Below are 19515 nucleotides of genomic sequence, written 5' to 3'. Positions count from 1 at the left end.
TTTTTGTTTGTGTGTTGTTTGCTGTCTCTTTGTGGTTGTTTTGTACACCTTCGTAAATGTTTCGTGCCAAATTGTGGTTATTTTGTGTTTGTTTGCAGATGTTTTGTGTCTTTTTGTTTTCATTTTGCATCATTTTGTGTCATTTTGTAGTCTTTTTGTGTCTCTGTAGTCTTTTTTTGCCTCCTTGTGGCAGTTCGTATCGCTCTTCCTCGGGGTTTTGTGTCTTTTTGAGGTTGTTTTGTGCCTTTTTTTGTGTCTTGTAGTCAGTTTGAGTCTGACTGTGGTTATTTTGTGATCACTGTATGTCTTGTTATTGTGGTTTATGTATGCCCTCGTGAGGATTAAGCGGTGTGTAGATAATGGATGGATGGATTCTCACCATGTTATCTTAGAGAGCTGCCTTCATTTTGGGGTTTAAAACAGCCTCATTTCATTTCCAAGTTGGGCCGATATGAGGTTTTTGTGTTCTATATCCACACATTCATATTTAAGGTGACCATATACATAAATCATGCGAGGCAAAACAAAAAAAAACCAAAACAAAAGGAGTCTCACCTTGCTTCCCCGGTGCATTGCCGACTCCTAATAGACTCAGATAAATGGCCGAGGCAAGATGTGCTGCCAGTTGACTCACACAGTGACTCATGCGGTGTTTACTCAGAAAAAGGAACGAAAATAAGTCTCAAAATGAGGCACAACATAAATGAAACGGCGCGAAGAAGTGAATCTGGGATGTATTTTTCACTGGAATGGTAATTTGTCGCATGTTTACGACACCAGTATTCTTTGTTTGATTCAGGATATTGCAGCATCCTGTGCAATATTTTATTCTTTTAAAGTAAAGAACACATACCGCTAGTCAAATCTCCTGCGTTAAAAAACTTTTGACAAAAGAAGTTTCAGCTGCTTTTGTGAGATCAAAACCTGGGAGATGAAGTGTCCTGCTGTTCTTGACTCCACAATGGCAGGAGAGTCGGGCTTGAAGTGAGATGAAGTTTAGCGCGGCTACTCTTTGGTGTTTGCGCTTTGATCTGGTGGAGCTTTAATAGACCCCAGAGGCCGTACTTAGACCGTCCGTGTCATGTTCGACCGCCGGATTCACAGCTCCTGAAAACCTGCTTCGCTTCCATTAGCTGGTGTTATGCTTCCTGTTTTGTTTACGTCTCGTCTTTTTTTGTATTTTCTTTTCTTCACTTATGATGACCTTTTTTTTTTTTGTCCAAAGGGGGACAAGAGTCAGAAAAAACCCCACTCCACACAATCGCCCCTTAAACAATCAGACAGCGAGGTGGGAAGGAGAGTTTCCCGCCGGGGGGATTTCTCTGCGAACGCGGCAATTTTCTCCACTGTTTCATTTATTCCACAAAAGGAGATGATTTTTCAGATCAAAGCATATTTTTATTACAGTTGTCTGGAATCAGTGAAATTGCAAAGGGAATGAAGGGAGACGGGCAAAGATGATATCCAAACAAATGAGGAAAACAAATCATCTGCGCAGATTATGTTTGCCGGAGACTTTCAAGAGATGCGGAACAAATTGTGTGAGAGCGAAGAAGAAAAAAAAGAAAAAGTGAACTTTTTTATTTATTTTTTTTTTGTTGTTTTTTTTTTGTTGCAACATTTCCTGTTTGTGTGTTTTCGGCTCTGATTGTTTGGCGTCTCGACTGATTCAGGAACGAGCACCTCCTCCGTCTTCCCCCCATTTGCCCCCTCGACTGCATCGGTCTGCCCCCTCCTCCCACCCTCTCCTTGAACCACTCGCATCCAATTCAGCCCACTCAGACTCATTGTTAAGGGGACATATTGGAAAACTATTAGCTCTCATTATGCTTTATAGCCATCCGCTCTCCCCATTCTGTCTTTTAATCACATTCCATCTCCTCCTGTGTGTGTGTGTGTGTGTGCGCACTTCCTCGGGTGTGTCGGCGTTATGCCCTGGTCAGCCAGACACTAATGAACCACTTTCACTGTAATGCATTCAGATTCAGACCACAAAGTGCCCCTCCTACCCTCGTCCACCTCTTCTTTTTTTTGTTTTTTATGGGGCAGCCAGTGGCACAGGCGCCACCTTTTATGGCGAGCCCATCTCAGCTTTGTGCCGTCACGAAGCATGTCAGCCAAATGGGATGGAGCGCAGTGCAATCCAAATAAAAAGAGATTGGAGTGAATTGAGTATGGATTCTTACTTTTTTTTTTATATCTCAGCTCGTCATAGTGGTGGAAACCCTTATGAGCACCCATTAGGTCTTCGTAACTCCAAATAACCAGGCGATCGTAAAGCGCTGAACATCCTCTAACGGCTCCGTATTGAGTTGTGCACAATTCTGATCACCCTTGACAGTGTGTGTGTGTGTTTGTGTGTGTTTTGCTGGCAGCACACACACACAGAGAGATGGCCATTTTAAAACATATGCTCTGCGACGGACACACACACACTTGCATGCACACACACAAATGTCACCAGTGGATTTAAGTTCCGGTTGTTCTCTCCCGGCCAAGGCGACTGTCATCATTGTGCAGCAAAACTCCCATAATCCATCTGTGGCATGACAGCATCCTAACTTCACAGAAAAAAAAAGAAGCTATTCTTTCTGTCTCTCCATTTGTCGATTCCTTCCTTTTTTCTCTCCCTCCTCTCTCATTTTCACTCCCCCTGCTTCACATTTCCCCTCTGGACTGGTTTTTATTCTTCTCTCTTGTCTCCTTTTGCTTTTCCAATTACATTTTTTTTTTTCAACCCCCCTCTTAATCTTCTTTTCTCTGGAAACTTTTATCTGGTTTTGATGACAGTAGAGAGGCGCAGCAGGAAAGAAAGAAAAAAAAAAAAAACCCACACGAGTGATAGCTCGAAATTATTGTTGACCACGAAGACGATGATGGAAATGAAGATATTCGTGGCAATTATAATTACGCTGTTGATAATGATGATAATGATGGAGATCGGAATGACAATGATGCCATTAATGATGATGATTAAAATGGAGATGAGGGCGATGACAATGAGGATGATGATGGTGGCGGCGGCGGCGGTGACAATAGTGATGATAGCTTTGCCGGCTTTCTGAGCAGTGTCCATGTTTTCACCTTGGCCCAGATGGAGAGAGACAGACGGAGGGGACGGATGCCAGCCGAAAGAGGGACGCTCGCTCCTCAGCCGGACATCACAAGAGTGAAGACACCAGCGACAGCAGGGAGGACGAGGCAGCAGTGAGTCTTTCTGTCTTTTATTCTTTCTTTCTCCTCCCGCCTCACCACCCTCCACCGAATAATATTGCCCCTGCCTGAACACATGCTCCCTGCCCAAACCCACAGCCCTCTGAGTAAGCAGCAATAAGGTTTATTGCTTGTATGTGTGCAGGGAGCTCATCAGGGCTCAAACAATCACAGTCCCCATCTTAATTATCATCAAACACTTAAGGCTCTGTTCTCCGTGCACCCACTGATTAGATTAGTGCTTCATTCTGCCAGTGTCCAAAAAAAAGAGACCGTCCCCTGCCCTCGTAATTAAAAAAAAAAAGAAGAGATGAAGCAAAAATGATCTGGGTTCAGGTGAAAGCGTTATAAAACTGGCTGCTGTGGAAGGGAAAGAGGTGGCGTTTGTCATCGGGTTTTTTTTATTGTTAGGAAACTTTTCTTTTTTTATAAACTGTACAGCTTAGCCTCGTGACCCCACCCACTGCAGTGAATTTTAATAATGTTTCCAGCTCTGGGAGGCTGCAGCTGAAATGATATTGTGAATACATTATGTAATCTAACCTCCTCTTTGAGCGTTTATTTCTGTGATCGCTTACACGCTGAGAGATGTGAAATTAGGAAAAAGCGATATTCAGACGGAGTTTTGGACCACAGCCAGAGATCATTAGGACTTGCAGCAGCAAACCGCCGAGACAATCCCGTCTCTTACGCGTTCTTTGCTTTAACTCGTATTTAGAGTTAAGTACAGCAATTTCAGACGGATTTATTTATTTTTGCGAGTGCGGCAGGGCGTCCATGGAAGATTACCTTCAACTATGTGTTGCGGTGACGAGCCCCTGTTGTTTCTAACAGCCGGTTAAAGCGAGGATTCCCATCAACTGAACTGAGTTTGATCTGAATGTCTTTTCAGCCTAATTGCAAAGAGAAATATTTTGCTAATTTCTGCTTGGCAGGGATAATTGACTTAAAGGGCCTTCGACAGTCAGGAAAACGTTGATTTTCCCACACAAGTGCTTATTACATTATTATCTCGTCTCTACAGGACGGCAGGTTTTGAGATTGAAAACACTCCTCTGGGGGGGAACACGCGTCTCAGAAACAACACAAAATATGTTGTTCTATAGCATTTTGTCTCTTTTCTCACACGAATGGCATCAAGCTGATTTCTGTCTGAAGTAAAAAGACTAATTTAACACTCTCAAGATTCGCCATTCATCATCTGGCCTTGGGGCAGGCGATATATTATTAATCCCTTCCTTCCCCTACTTCAGTTGACCAGGTTTCCACCCGTGCACTTGCCACTCACGTTGACAGGCCGTCTGCCTTGAAGTGCAATCTTGCCCGAGGCTCAGCTATCTGTAAAACTACCTGAGGTGCTGAAGAATCGGGCCGTGAAGGCTGACAATCTGCCGTAATTAAATGTTCACCGCATATTTGGCTATGTTGAATTTTTGATGTCAAAAGAGGGTCGGAGCCTTGAAGAGCAAAAAGGGGGGTCGACAGATTACAGCTCAATCAGATGGTTGGTTTCTGGTGTTTTGACAATAAAAAGCTTTTAGGTGCTTAGTGAAGAGGAGCATTACTCTGGGATGTAAGAAAGTCGGTGACGTGATGCTGCGAGCTGAACAAAATCGAGTTTATTTAAAGATATTGTCCATGTTTGTGTTCTGGTCAGGTTGTTTTTCTATCAGGAAATGGCACCTTATTGGAAATCACTTTAATGTTCAATTAATTTGTCTAAAAAATGAATAAAAACCTGATTATGTTTCACTGTTTATCACATCTGGATGGGCTTCATCTAAGTTATAATGAACAAACCTTACATTGTTTTTGTCTATAAGAAACCAATCGCTTGAGTCAGGAGTTCACAAATCCAAGAAACAAGATTGCAGCTTTGGGTTCAAACACCTACATAACACTCAGATCCTTTCACAGGAAGCATCTGCTGACGTGAAGTGTGCCTCTCAAGGAAGAGATCTCACGAGCTGTTGAGTAGATTAAAGCGGCAGAGCTACGAAGCAATCTCTAAAAATGTGGATGTTCATCAGTCCGCAGTTAGAGGAGCTGGAGGCCGCTCGCTGTCATCGCCGCACGCCTCAAGTTTCTCACTTTGACTCTCCACAGCGCTGCAGGCAAAGTTATTTGCTGACTGATGAAGCTGAGGAGGAACACGCAGCACTGAATGTGGCGTACAAACGGTGAAAACATCATGAGAACATCATGCATTGTCCTCATCCCAGAAGTGAAACGTGGTGGAGGAGGATTCATAATTTGCGGCTGCTTTACAGAAAAGAAAAATGAAGCTTATTGTGGCGTCTTACAGGATATAAGCTGTAGCAGGACAATGACAGTAAACATACAACAGATTGGCTTCGAATAAAGAAAATGCGGCACCATCGGTAGAAATGCAGCTCCCTTTAGATGTTACACGGAGTTGGAGCGATGCTGTAAGGAAGAATAATCCAGAATTCCTCCTGCATGTTGTTTAAATCTAATCTCCTGCTGCTGGAAATGCTGGTTTGAGGTTATTGTTGCCAAGGAGGGTTCACCTGTTCATTAGATTCAAGGTTACAGTTTGTTTAATGGCTGTGCTCAGCCAAGACACGGAAACTTAGAATTGTTTGTGTGTTTTTAACTTAGGAACATTGCTTTTGTCTACACCTGAGACTCGGAGAAAAGATCTGCTCACACTTCACGAACAGAAAATCACGTAATTCCACAGACGGCTCACTTGCTTTTTTTTTTTCCTACCGATAGATCCGACAGTATGGCGCCGAGTAATAGCGTTTTAATGCGCTGTGCACAACATACAGTGTGTTCTCGGCCACATACAAGCCGTGGCTGCAGGAGTTTAAGACCCAAACACAGTTAGAGTTAAAACCCAAATTGTTACAATATCCCTGTGCAGCTGTCGACTAGCCGAGGGGGACCGGCGGAGAGAAGAAGACGATATATCTTATTCCATAAAATGCAGTCGTCTTCAAAATCGATTTAAGTGAAGGCTTTAGGAAATGTGCTTGAAGAGATAAGAGTCATGAAGGGAAGCCGGCGGGGCTTTTTCTGAACGGCCCTCCTCTAAACTCTAAACCTGCCTGATGGTGTTAGGGCTTCTCTTCTGTAACAGGCGAATGAAAAGCAGCTCGCAGAATGAGTCGGTCTCGTGCACCCAGGCTCAAATATTCCGCTGCGCTGTGAGCATTTTCGCTGAAGTCACTGAAATGTGTCAGAAAGTTTATGGCATGCCTCTTTTATGAATTTTAATAGCGCTGCTTTGTGGCATGTCCCCCCCTAAGTGACAGCCGATAGATTTTGGTTTTTGCCTCAAATAATGATTACTTAAATGAACTGTGTCCATACTGGGGTGGTAAACACACATTAAATCATCACGATTACAATGTAAGAGATAGAATCGGGCCCGCTGCAGGAGGTGCTTATTTGGATTTACGACCTGTAGAGTAGAGGCCTGAGCTCCATTTATGGTTATCTATAGCGTTGATTCATTCGTAGCAAGCGCTTATATTCTCTGCTTTCCAGTACGAACACGCAGCCATAAGACTTTTCTGTTCTATAGCTTGCGTCTCTCTTCATCTATAATTCACACGTCCATTTACCAGCTCTTTGTTCTCGCAGCGCTTGACCTCGGCGCTTCCACATGTTTCACGTCTCTTTACATTGTGCTTCTCATTCAGCGCCAACATCTCAAGGAAACAGTATAATTGACACCCTCAGTCGATGCGATGCCGCTCCGCCGAGGGCGCTCCCTCACTTAGAAAATGTCAATGCCAAAGGTCATAGCTGTAGTCCATGTTTCTGGGGCCTGATAGACGAAGATAAGCTCGACTCCAGATGCGTCTTGTGGCGAGAGGAAGTGAGGGAGGGGAGGTTTAATGTGCTGTAATATGGGTCAGGAGGACAGAGGCCCTTCCTCTGTTGTTTACCCTCCCCTCTCGCTCTCTCTTAGGCTCTTCTCATGTTTTGTGCCGCGCTAAGAGCTCCCTAAAGTTGCCGTTTCAGAAATTTCACACAATGAAAGGGTGAAAGCAAACATAAAATCCCCCCAAGGCTGCGCACACTCAACAATAATAGACAGCCTGCAAGAAAATGGAATGACCTTATTGCAATCGGGCACTTTTTCTGGCAAGCAGGGGACATGCAAGGACCATCTCTTTCTCCGACAAGAAGAGAAAGATGTCACCCGCAACTCTTATTAAATTAGCTGAAGAAGTGCAGCAGTAAGACACATATTCAGCCTCTAAATGGCACTCTTTCCTGTCGTGCATCTGTTTTTCTCTCTTTGTGCTGCCAGACTATTTTCAGAAAGGAGCAGAGTTGGCGTAAGTGATAGACAGAGCTAAGTGGCATCCTTGGTGTGAGTAAAGGTGAAGAAGAGGCTGCTGGTTTCTGATAAAAGCCTAGTAAATGTGTCCTGCCCCCTCTCTTGTTTGTTGTAGATAGAGAAAGCAGTGGCAGCGAGAGAAAGAGTGTTAATCCGAACACTTCACAGGGAAGTACATAGAGATTGGAGAGGACAGACAAAAGGGAGGACATGAGGTGATGGTAGGAAACAAGAGAAAATCAAAAGTAAAGAGAGGTGAGGAGATGAGGAGCAGGATCTTCTGTAGAGGAAGTAATTACGTTCCTCTCCGCCTTCTGTGAAAGGCAGCGACCGAGCAGCAAATGTTTGCCTCTGCACCTTTCTTTCCTCGCAAATCACCAAAAATTGCAGTTTAAATAGTTGACAGAGTGTGTGAGGGTTGGCAATTACAGAAACCGGCTTAGGATGTTGTTGTTTTCCTTCTTAAATAATAATTTTTTGCTTTATTTCGTGGCCATCTGCTTTTCTCTTTAAGATGAAACCCGCAATTAATGTACACTGTCACTGTAACGTTTGCTAAAGAACAGAGGCTCATGCGTGAAGACACAAAAGGCGAAATTCAAAGAGGCGATGTGTTTACAAGAGATCCAGGTAGTCACACACAGAAAATCGGTCCGATCAAAGCTAACAAATTCAGGCAGGGAGCCGGCAAAAATCCAACAAAAAAAACACGAAGAACAAGGCAAAGTCAAAAACCATAAGGGCGAAATGCTGGAAAGTGATAAACACACGAGGTAGAACAAAGACAGTCTGGCAGAGAACAAGCTGGGGGTAAAGACGAGGGGCAGGTGAGTACATGAGGGTTGATGGGAGGCGGAGGCACGGGGCAGGGAAGCTGAAATGGCGACAGTATTTCAAAGTAAACAGGGAAAACAAGTGTTGACTAACAGGGAAATATGTGTGTTTGTTGGCAAACCTGCTGCCTCCACGGTGTTTTTGCCCCAACGTCATGTGGTGCAAACACATTCCCGTGTATACAGACGCTCGCATGTCGGCGTGTCGATGCTGTTTAATGGATGGAGATGCCGTCTGCATCCTAATAGCCCCGTCAGTGGCGGATTGCTTTCATGCGTCTGCCCCTTCATGTCACGTACCTGATGAGAGAGAGAGCGATGATGAAGGCAAAAGTAGAGGGTTGGGGCTTCATTGGAGATGAAAAGGCTGCAGAGAAAGAAAAAAAGAAAAGGCACAAAAGAGAAGCGCAGATTGGATGATGCTGGGAATCGATAACATTGATTGAGAGATAAATGAAGCAACAGTTGTGTCAGAGGGTATTTTGCTTGCCAGTCACAGACGTTACATCTAGAATGATGCTGAAAGGTGTTTTGATGTTTTTGATGCTCTGCTGTTCACATAGTCTAAATATGAATATAGTGTGATTGTGATAAATTAAGTTGAAACTCTGTCAGAGGATTCATTTGGTTAAATCAATTCCGCCCTTCAGAAGCTGGTATATTTTTGAAGTAAACTCCTCCACAGCCGAGTCAATCCGCAGCGAGGGAGTTGCTACCAAAAAAGGAATTCATTTTGTCAGTGTGGAAGTGGTTTGGTGGTAATGTTCACCCAAAAGTGCTGCACGAGGCAATGGTTGCATACCTTCATTTAGGAAGTACAATAACATCAAGACATCAGTCATATTGTACGAGATGCGATCAAGAAGTTTCAAGACTGTGCCTGTAAAAAGCAAATTTAAAGTTGGCAACTAACCTCTTTGAAGTCGAGTTCTTGTGCAGTGATAAACTGCTCCCACTGCTCCTGCCACGTTTTGCTTGCTCCCCTTTTTTTCAGCATCTACAAAGCAGGCTGGATCTCAACTACTGTGATGGTTTGAATTTCAGCTTAAATTTAATTTGGGGGACCATGAAGAAGTCACAGGGACTGAAATCTGGCGAGCAGGGAGCACACATTGTGCTGTTTGTGCTGAATGTTCTCCTTCAGATGCCTCAGGACATTACAGTCGCCGTTGACAGTCGATCCTCGGGGACAGATTCAGAGTGTACAGCCCCGTGAAAGTCCAGGAGTATTGCGGGCATGCTCTTGGTCACACTGCTGACCTGATGCACCTTTTTGGAAACTGCAGGTCGTCCAGTGAAAGCGGCTGTTTGGTTTCAGTATCCTAGACGTACGCCCAAGTTCTCGTCATCGGTGACGACACTCGACATGACAGATGTGACGTTGGCTCTGTGTGCAAGTTTGAGGTTCATGGTGGATATGCTGCTGCCAGTGGTCAGAGCAGGACTTCATGGTCGTATTCCAACATGGCAGTAGTGTAAACGATGCTTCAAATAACTTTTGCTTCAGTCTGCGTTAAGTTATTTTAAAGTTAGAAATTGGACCACTCTAGCATCACAAGGTCTGTGTCAATAACATCAATGACTCAGACTAAACAGTAAATCACACATCGCATTACAGCCCAACATAAAGTCGCAATATGGAACTTTAGTTCATTGCCACAGAAGATGAAAAATGACTGACTTTCAGCCCAGTAAATCTATGACATGCTGTTGGACTCATAAACGCACAGCACATACACACATAAAGGGCAGGCCTGCAGCTCTCTCGCTGACATTAATAAGGCAGGTGCCTGCAAAAGGCCAGTTAGCCAAGGTAAAGGACCGCAAATGAGGTCATGGTGATGAGAGGAGCGAGCGAGCGAGTGCGTGGAGATATTTCACAGGAGTGTTGAGAGAAAGGGCTGCACCATTGTCTTTCACCTGAAGGAGATTTTAATCATAGTGGCAATTTTACAGCAGGCCATAAACCGCAGCAGCCAGGCCTCATTGTTAACCTCCAATTGCTTTCAGGGCTGTAAATATGTTTGCCTTACATTGCTCTGGCCTTGCCGATAGTTTATGGGAGATGGGACGGTGGCGGTGATGGCAGCAGGAGACTTTCCCTGAGAATGATGAGGAGCACAGAGCACGGACTCACTAGTAAATAAACACATGTCCGCTGATCAGCGACACTCAGCACGCTCAGCTGCACTGCACAGGCTGGCCGTGGATGATGCAGTGCTATGTGAGCTAGCTGGGTATTAGGCTTCATCGCTTAATCTGTAAATGGACCCACTGAGATTAGTGTCGTAGTTTAATTGCATAATTTTGCATTTGGACAGTGACACGTGACAGACTTTTTTATTTTTTCTCATGTACTCATTGCATTTAGCATTTCTAAAGTCGTCACCGGCTGAAAAGGATACTGGACGTGATTTAGAGATCCGCGGTGATAAATTCACGGCGACTCGGTGACCTCATCTCTGACATTTGGTTGACAGAGTTCTCTCCTGTCGGCTGATTGGATCCGCCGCTAGCCAAGTGGAAATGGATCTCCCATGAGGCATTTGGTCCATCAGCTTGAGCGCCCTTCCCCAGGATGTCTGAGCTCATGTTGCCTTTTGTGTTTTGCCCATTTCCCTTCCAGTGTGTTGTCACCTCTATTTATAAAATAGTTAATTAGATATTTGTTTTAATCAAGGACTCTGGTTTCACTCAGTCTCCGGAGTGAAGAAAAACTGCTCCGAGTTGACAGTCAAAGTGGTCAATAACAGAGCTGTTATGGTGTTTCTATACAAGCTAGAAGACACCATACAACAAATGAACTCAGAGCTTTTAGATAATTGTGGGTTAGTTCCCTCCGAGGCACTTAGAGCTGCTTACGCAGCTGACCAGTAGAGGAAGGTGAAGGTAAAGAAACTGAGACGGCGAGGTTTTTCTGTGGATGCCAGACGGTGAGAAACCGCTGTAAAGCCCAGACAGCGTAAGAATAGGTTCTTACACAAGTCACAAGAACACAAGGTCTGATTTTTTTCACACAATAATGTCTCTCATAAAAGGAATTCAAGCACAAAGGATGTATAGGAAAAGGCATCCAGACACTGTGTGCTGGTATGAGATGATTTCAGCGACTTGGCTGGCTCACTCACTTTCATCTAAGTCAATACAATGGCTGCCAAAGCTTCGTATGGTCTGAATTTTTTTTTACATTTTCCCCCCAAACTTAATGAAGTCGTCGGCCACATGTTAATAGTCCAAATAATAGATTTTGCAGCCTTCATCGTACACCGATACCCAGTGTCTTACAACCTTGGTCTTATTTGCAGAGTTTTAGCCATAAATTTAATGCTTAATAATAACATTGTGCAAGTTAATTGTTGGGATCTTTGAAGGTGGAAACATTGCCACAGGCTGTTTTTTTTTTTTTGAGGGGAAAAAGAAAACCCTCTAAGTATTGCAAGCCAAACTTTTCAGAGGCAATGGTGAAATTATTAGTCGCGCTCCTTTTTAATTTCACCGCCTTAATGAAGTTATTTAGTTGATCCGGCTCCATCTTTGGTTTCTTTACAGCCCGATTGTCAGAACTGCTAATTTCGCCTTGTTCTGAGATCTTTTAAGTAAATAATTGCCACCGCTATGAAAATGAGACCCACGTACGAGTCAATTATTCTTAAGATTGCTCCGTTCTTTTAAAGTTCTCTTGGATTAAAGCCAATTAGAGGACTAGAACTGCACCCGGGATGTATGTGCTGAATCATCTTAATAGCCAAACTTTTATAAGTAGTGGTCTTTATGCAGCAGTGCATAAGCGCATATCCCCTTGATAATTATTTCTCTCCCCCCCCTGCATGTACATAATTTTACCCTAAATGACTCGGTTCAGCCGTAAGCCTCTGATAACTGGTTGCAGCCTCACAGACAGTGAATTCCTCCCTGTCATTTTTCAACCTTGGGGGTGTTGACAGCTCCGTTATAGGATGCTATTTGAGGATTCAGTCCAGAAATGTTTTTTTTTTTTTCCTACGGGTGCTTCAGTGCTTTCACTCATTCTCACTATCACCTCTCAGGCATTTGTCAGCCTGGTGCTGGTTCACAGAGGCTGGAGATCCAAGTCCGCGGACCTGCAATAAAACTCCAAGGCAGGGCTCCAGCAGCGAGGTGGGCGCTGTCTTCATACTCTGATGCCCGTGACCGGATGCCAACAAAGTGGACGCCTGTTTCTCAAGATCAACAGCCCCGTGCGAGCATGCGGTGTACTATACGTGCACTCAAACAGGCAGGCTGCAGGAATAATCTCAGAATGGACCAGCTCAGTACAATACCTATATCCTCATACCGACCTCGCAATTTATCGCTTCTCCTTTTTAGCTCTTAAGAGCATTTAGCTCTATTTCAATCTTCTATATTCCTGATAGAGAGGAAAAGAATTACACTGTGGGATCACCCTCAATCCTTTTAGGCCCCCCTATTGAAGACTCCTGCTCTTTTTGCGCTGCTTCCTGGCTCTGTTCCAGCAGTGGTCAGTGTTAAGCTGTTTCGGGCTGGCTGTTTGCTGTTGCCACTCAGTTTCATGCTGGGTCCATGCTGGGTGAAGGTCATCGGGTTATATGACATGACACAGGTCTATATCTCTGTTTCACCTCCTGTTCCCCACCTCTCCCCCTCTATGGGGTACTTTTAGTTGGTTGGATTGTGGTCCAGGCAGGTCCATCATGTCAAACACGGATACCAGCGGGGTTGCACGGCTGCTGAGCACCTTTTGCTTTGGCAAGTCAAACTTTCGTCTGCAGCTTCATTTGAATATCTTTTTACTTCTTCATCAGGAGGTCGTGACAGTGTGTGCAAACGGTATTTGTAGAGAGGCAGGTGGCAGCAGGCTACATTAGCCACGGTGAGTCCCAACAGTCCTATAAAGTGTGACTCGAGTAGTTGCAATATATACACACACCCGCTGCAGTTTATGGAGCTGGCGCGATTCCAGATAGCTAACTGGCCTTGGCTATATTACAGTAAATAAAAGGTTGCATGAGCGCCCTGATAGCTCATCTGGTTGAGTGCGCGACCTATGGACTGGGGCTGGAAGTCTTCCACCGAGGGGGCCGTCGATCGATTCCAACCCACTGCTTCGATTTGCTGAATGTCATTCCCCCTCTTTCTCCTCCTGTCACTCCCCAACGAACTTCAAAAAGACTCCACATATCTAAGCAGCGCTCAGTTTGTTGACTGGTCATGTCCCAGTCACACTTGGGAAAATGGATGAGAATAAATGAATAAATTATTGCTGTCAAGAATGTAATTTTTTATCATGGTTTCATATTACATTAGTAAAAAAATAAGCTAAATCTGTTCACTGCAAAAAGCCAGCTTATAATAACAAGAAAAAAAAATACAAAAATTGGGTTCATATTACTTATTATAAGCAGAATTATTTGCCAACAGAGCAAGTAATAATATCTAACCTCAATGGACCCCCGAAAAACCTTAAAGTTAGTGTATTCTCACTAATAGCAAGTACATTTGTCTTGATTCAAATGAAATAATATAAGACCTATTACCTCAGCATGTTTTAAAACATTCTTTAGAGATAGATGCCAACGTCTGCTCTTACGTGCCACTCCGGTTTGATCATTGCATATAAAGCCCTTGAGGTATTACTTTACTTGGAGCGTATGTTGGACTTTAATGGCACTGCTCATATCACTCGGTTCCAGTTCTAAGAAAAAAAAAATGATTTGGCACGTGGAAGTGTGATTGCATCATAACTGCACAAACCCGCTCATATGGGAGCTCAATCTATTAGAGCAGACAGAGTCGACGGTCAGAGGCCTTGGATGGGAAATGCATCAACTCCTGCAGGACAAACTTGTTTAAGTGCTTAATGTTTTAAGTGCTTTCAGAAGGCTGGATCATAGGAAACGGTCTGGCAGTGGCAGCCATCGGTATAAGGGGGCGTACGCTCTCGCCATGCCTGTGTGTCTGCCAGATTAAACAAGCAGGTTCTGCTCCTGTTGCCGCTCGATAAAGGGAAACACAAAAACGGCGCACACCTCCATTTTCTTCTGTTCCATAAAGACTCTCAAAGAACCGGCTAACAATAGAAACAAGGCAGGGATAAGAGCCGTACAGAAACATGCTAAACAATAGGCGCCAAGGCATTCTCCGTCTCTCTCTCTTCATCGTTCCTGCCAAATCTCCCAACCGCTGGTGGATTTAGTCGACGGGAGGCAGATAAGGAAGACTTGACAGAGTAGCGCCGTGGATGCACGGATGGATGAGCGGATAGATGAATGGAGCGATGCGAGTGATTTAAATAAAATTCTCGGTGTGGGCACGTAGCGTTTCTGCGGGTCTGAGGAAGAGGCGGAGCTGATTCATTTGCATTCCCGTGAGACCGTTTCCTGCTTTCATCCGTACTCCCTGTTTGCCGGAGTTAGACTGAGTGCCATATCTCTAAAGTGTTGGAGGGGATTTTTATGTTTTGCTTAAGTTTTTCCCCAAGGAGTTTTCCATAGGTGCCAGCTTTCAAGTGTCTCGTTTTTTTTTCTCTTTTAGCCCGCGCTCTTTCATCTGAGAGTAGCCTCAGAACATTAACCAGTGTTTGGGGGGATGTGTTAACTCATTGATGTGGCATGAAGCACAAAGAATTGGTAAACCTGATAAAAATGCTGATTACAGGAGATTTGTGCGGGCGTGTAGGCTCCCTGGTCCGACTGTGCTTTGATTTCTGTGGACCTTCACTCCCAGTGAAGTAATTTATTCAGGGTTTTTTCTCAAACAAAAACATTTAAATACATTTGATTATAAAGATCAGTTGCTTGTTGTTTTTCTTTTCGTTTCCCTCGAGGGCTAATTCCTCTTCTGTTCCTATCAGGCCACTTTTTTTTCTCCTTCATCTTTGCCTCCGGTCCTTCTCCCGTCATGCGGCTGGAGTATGTGTTTCCACTCTGCAATGCATTGTCTCCTGTGGTGAAGCAGCCTGTGGGCCTTGCTCCTCATTGATCTGTGCTGTCCCCACGCTGTCCAGGCAGAAGCCAGACTCTTGGAGCCAGCTGATTGATCTCTCAGGATCTTTTGGCTGCTTCACCACCCATGGTCACACACCTCGTTCTTCTCCTCTCCTAAACATCTTCACTCGCCTTGTCATCAACTCTCCGTCTCGGGTTCGACTGCTGCTTTTCCGGCCTCCTTCCCCCTCGTGAAAGATAATACTGTACATATGTAGTTTGCATGGTACCATTTGAGCAGCATATAAACACTACATCATAATGGAGAGGTAGGCAGCTTTATTACCGCACTGGCCAACAACAGTAAACAGATGTTGAATAATTTATGGTTAGAGTGTAATGCTGCAGCTATAGTTAATGACGTTTGATTACACACAAATATATTATTATAGTATGTTGTTAAGCTTTTATTACGCTGTGAACAGATTTATGCACATGTAGACATCGTTTACAAACAGTGTGAAAACTTTTCAAACTAAATTAATTCAGATGTTATGCAGACGTGCAGCTTGAAACTTTGTACTTTACTTAAGAGATACGTTGCTTGATGGTTTGCTCAGTTGTTGTAAAGTCATAATTTGGTTGTGAGCAAAAGTTTACATACATTAGACACAGACCATGTACATCATGGCAGTCTTTCCAATGAGTCATCCATCCATCAATCATCTACACACCACTTAATCCTCACTAGGGTCGTGGGGGGCTGGAGTCTATCCCAGCTGACTCAGGGTGAAGGCAGGTTCACCTGGACAGGTAACCAGTCTATCACAGGGCTACACTTAGAGACAGACAACCAAGCACACTCACATTCACACCTACGGACAATTTAGAATCACCAATTAACCTCAATATGTTTTTGGACCATGTGGGACGAAGCCGGAGAACCCAGAGAGAACCCACGCTGCACATGCAAACTCCACGCAGACAGATCCCAGGTGAAACCGGCGACCTTCTAGCTGCGAGGCAACAATGCTAACACTGCTCCACCTTGCAGCCCCCAATGAGTCGTGTACCTCTTAATTTTTCTATGATGGAATCATTGAAACCCATGTGTCACAAAAAGCAATCATGCATTTTGTTTTTTCATATTTCTGGCCATTGTGGCCAAATTTTTTCCTCCATCTGGCCACAGAACTTTCCTGCAGAAGAACTTTTCTATATCCATGTGATCAGCAGCGAACTTCAGTCCATCATTAAGGCGCTGCTTCTGGAGGACGAGCTTCCTTCTTGCATGGCAGCCTTTTAGCTCATGGTGATGTAAAACACTGTGACGTCTGTATTCCAGCAGCCTCTAACTCACTTTAGAGCTACTTTTTGGTGATTCAATCCTGACCGATTGTCTCTCTGAAGCTGTGGTTTGGAAGTTGTGTTTGCTTCCTGATCGTGGCAGTTACACAACTGTACCATGCACTTTATACTTACAAACAATTGTTTTATTAGATGATTTTTGCATCTGTAGCTGCTTTAAAATGGCTCCAAGTGATTTTCCCAACTTTTAAAAGTCAGTGATTTGCTTCGTCAGACCTGAGCTCCGTAGACCTTCTCATTTGAGTCTAGACGTTAAGCGGTCATGCCACGAAGAAAACGTGATCAACACAGCTTCACATCACCAGAACTGATGCTTTAAGTTGCTGTATGTGTATTTTTGACCCAACACCAAAGTACATGATTGGTTGACATCTGTTTCAATGACTCCATCACAGAAAATCAAGACTTATAGGAGTCAGTTAAAATTTAAGACATGATATACATTTATGAGTGGATGTAAACTTTTGTTCAGATCTACACATTTGTAATTCAATGCAGCAGCGATGATAATTGTATATTCATGAAGTATTGTACATGGCTGCATATTGACAAAAGTGTATTAACAGTTTACCAAATGTTTCCACCAGCAGACTCCCACACACTGTCTATCTCGCGAATGTTTTGCCTAATGAGGGTCTAGCACTAAAATGTCACAAATAAATGCATTTTTTTGCAAGTTAGACGATGTGCAGAAGTCTGTCTGAAACTTTTGCTCATCGCCCTCCTGTGCACCCGCCTCATAAAATAGACATGTAAAGAGATAAATAATAAACACCTAAGAGGTCCCTCTACCTGCCTACAACAACATTACAGAGCAGAGTGTGTTAAAATTAAGTCTTACTTTTCTCATTGTCATTCCGAGCTTAAAATTTATCACCGTCCCTCCTGGCAAGGGCTTCCCTAATAAAGATTTAAAGGCCACTTCTTTTTCCTGCTGGAGACTTGTTCTTTCTTTTTTTCTTGTTCTCCGTGGCTGTCTGATAGTAAACTGAGTAGAACATAATCTCAACAAGTATCACAACTGGTAAAACAAAAAAACACTTTTGTCTACAAGTTTATATGCGGATGCTCTGCGGCGGCGGCGGCGGCGGCGGCGGCGGCGGCTTATGCTGCCTGCATGCAGACATAAGGAGAGAAATTCAGCCTCCGTTCGTTTCTCACCCTCTCCTGTGAGCCTCCGTCATTGTCTCTGCTGCTTCCTCCTCATCATCTCACCTCATTCTGTGGGCCTGAGGAGGTGGCGTGCTCTGCATCAGTATTGAAATTTCACTTTTGCATTTTTTCCATTATAGTAATTTAAACGACATTATAATGCTTTTGTGTTTCAGTCAATATAGCCCGCCGCACGGCCCTACATCACACCGCTGCGATTACCATAAAACTATTGGTTGAGTTTAACCTTTTGCACGGCGGTAAATGAGCAGGGCTTTCTTAGTCATGCCACGCACATCAGGTAATATTTTTGCACTTTATATGCTGCCATGGTAACTTGTATTAAGAAAAAGCAGTGACCGTGAAACGGCAGAGATAAAGGAAAGACTTTCCTCTCACCCCGGGGCAACGGCCTAAACAGGCGAACCGAGCAGTCTGTTAATCTGGCTACAGTAGTGGACAGAGCTGAAGTGCTTTGTCGGGCTCTGTTCTTATTGTCAGATTATCAATTCCTTTGAAACTCCTCCTGGATTTATTCTGTCATTAAACAACCGGCTGCCTTGATTTTTCTCACTTGAGCCAGTTGAAGTTTACAGGTATATCGACACCGGAGTCGATGTTGCCGGCTGGGAGGCATGGATGGATCCGGAGTGGCCATTTCAGACTCTTGTGAGATGGCAGCTGGCGGGGGAAAGCCAATTTTTATTGGCTTTTTCAATTTGCGCCTGACCAGACAGGAGCAACACTATGTTAATTGCAACCAGCAAATCAATGGTGTAGTTTGAGCGAGTGTCTCCGTCTTTTGGCACATGCTTGTTCGAAAACTGTAAAGCCAGATTACTATTTTTTGCCAAGAAGTAGATTTGTAAGTAGATTTTTATTTTATTTTTTTAGCTGAATTATCAAACACACTTGGAGATCCATTTTCTATTCAAGGCCAAGTTCAAACTCGTTATCGTTACATCTAAATACACGCTGATCGGCCACAACATTAAAGCCACCGACAGGTTAAATCAATAGCATTGATTTTCTCATTACATTTGCACCTGTCAAGTGCTGGTATATGTGTGTGTGTTAGTGTGTGTGTGTGTGTGTGTGTGGCTGGATAGCTGCAGACCAGTTAGAGTACTAATATTGACTCCTGTCTGCTGCCTACATCGGCCATGTGAGCATCATATTCGCACCGTGAATCAATGGAGGAAGGTGGCCTGGTCTGAGTCACACTTTCTTTTGCACTGAGCTGGAGAAGTGATGGCAACAGGATGCAATATGCGACGAGGGCAAGTCGATGGAGGCAGTGTGATGCTCTGGACGGTGTTTTAATTTCCCAGCAGGTGGATCCTGGCATTAATAAAAAACCACCGACCTGAACTAGGGATGTGCGCAATTAGTTGGTACCGTCACTACTTAGCATCAGGACGTTGGTTGAATTAATTTTTGATATTTTAGTTTACAATGCCGGTTAACCAGTCTCCCACCAGTAGTCGGGGCTGCAGCCCTGACAGATGGCAGCCCCTCTCCCCCCATCCTGCTGATGTCGTCAACCAGCAAGATGGAAAGTGAGGCAGATGACGTCAGTGCAGTTTGGCTTTATTTTGATTATTTTGAGTTGGAGTAACCTGGCATGTTACCCACATTCAGGCATTAACCTGCAACGACAGAACTACATGAGATGGTTTAGCTACACAATCCTGCTTGTTTTGTTGTT

At 44.0% G+C, this 19515-nt stretch overlaps 1 protein-coding gene across 1 annotated transcript in view; it reads left to right on the top strand.

The window, feature by feature from the left end:
• The window catches only part of b4galnt4a (beta-1,4-N-acetyl-galactosaminyl transferase 4a), a 155013-nt gene that overhangs the window by 47264 nt on the left and 88234 nt on the right, over positions 1–19515 (top strand). Inside the window, exon 2 of the mRNA XM_008296912.1 lies at positions 3095–3207. Coding sequence (XP_008295134.1) covers positions 3095–3207 — 113 coding nt within the window. The remainder of the gene's footprint in view (positions 1–3094; positions 3208–19515) is intronic.

This window comes from Stegastes partitus, unplaced genomic scaffold (genome assembly GCF_000690725.1).
Source record: "Stegastes partitus isolate 25-593 unplaced genomic scaffold, Stegastes_partitus-1.0.2 Scaffold1165, whole genome shotgun sequence".
Taxonomy (NCBI): Eukaryota; Metazoa; Chordata; class Actinopteri; family Pomacentridae; genus Stegastes; species Stegastes partitus.
The sequence above is the reverse complement of the archived record's forward strand: the minus strand, read 5'-3'. Positions and strand labels throughout refer to the sequence as shown.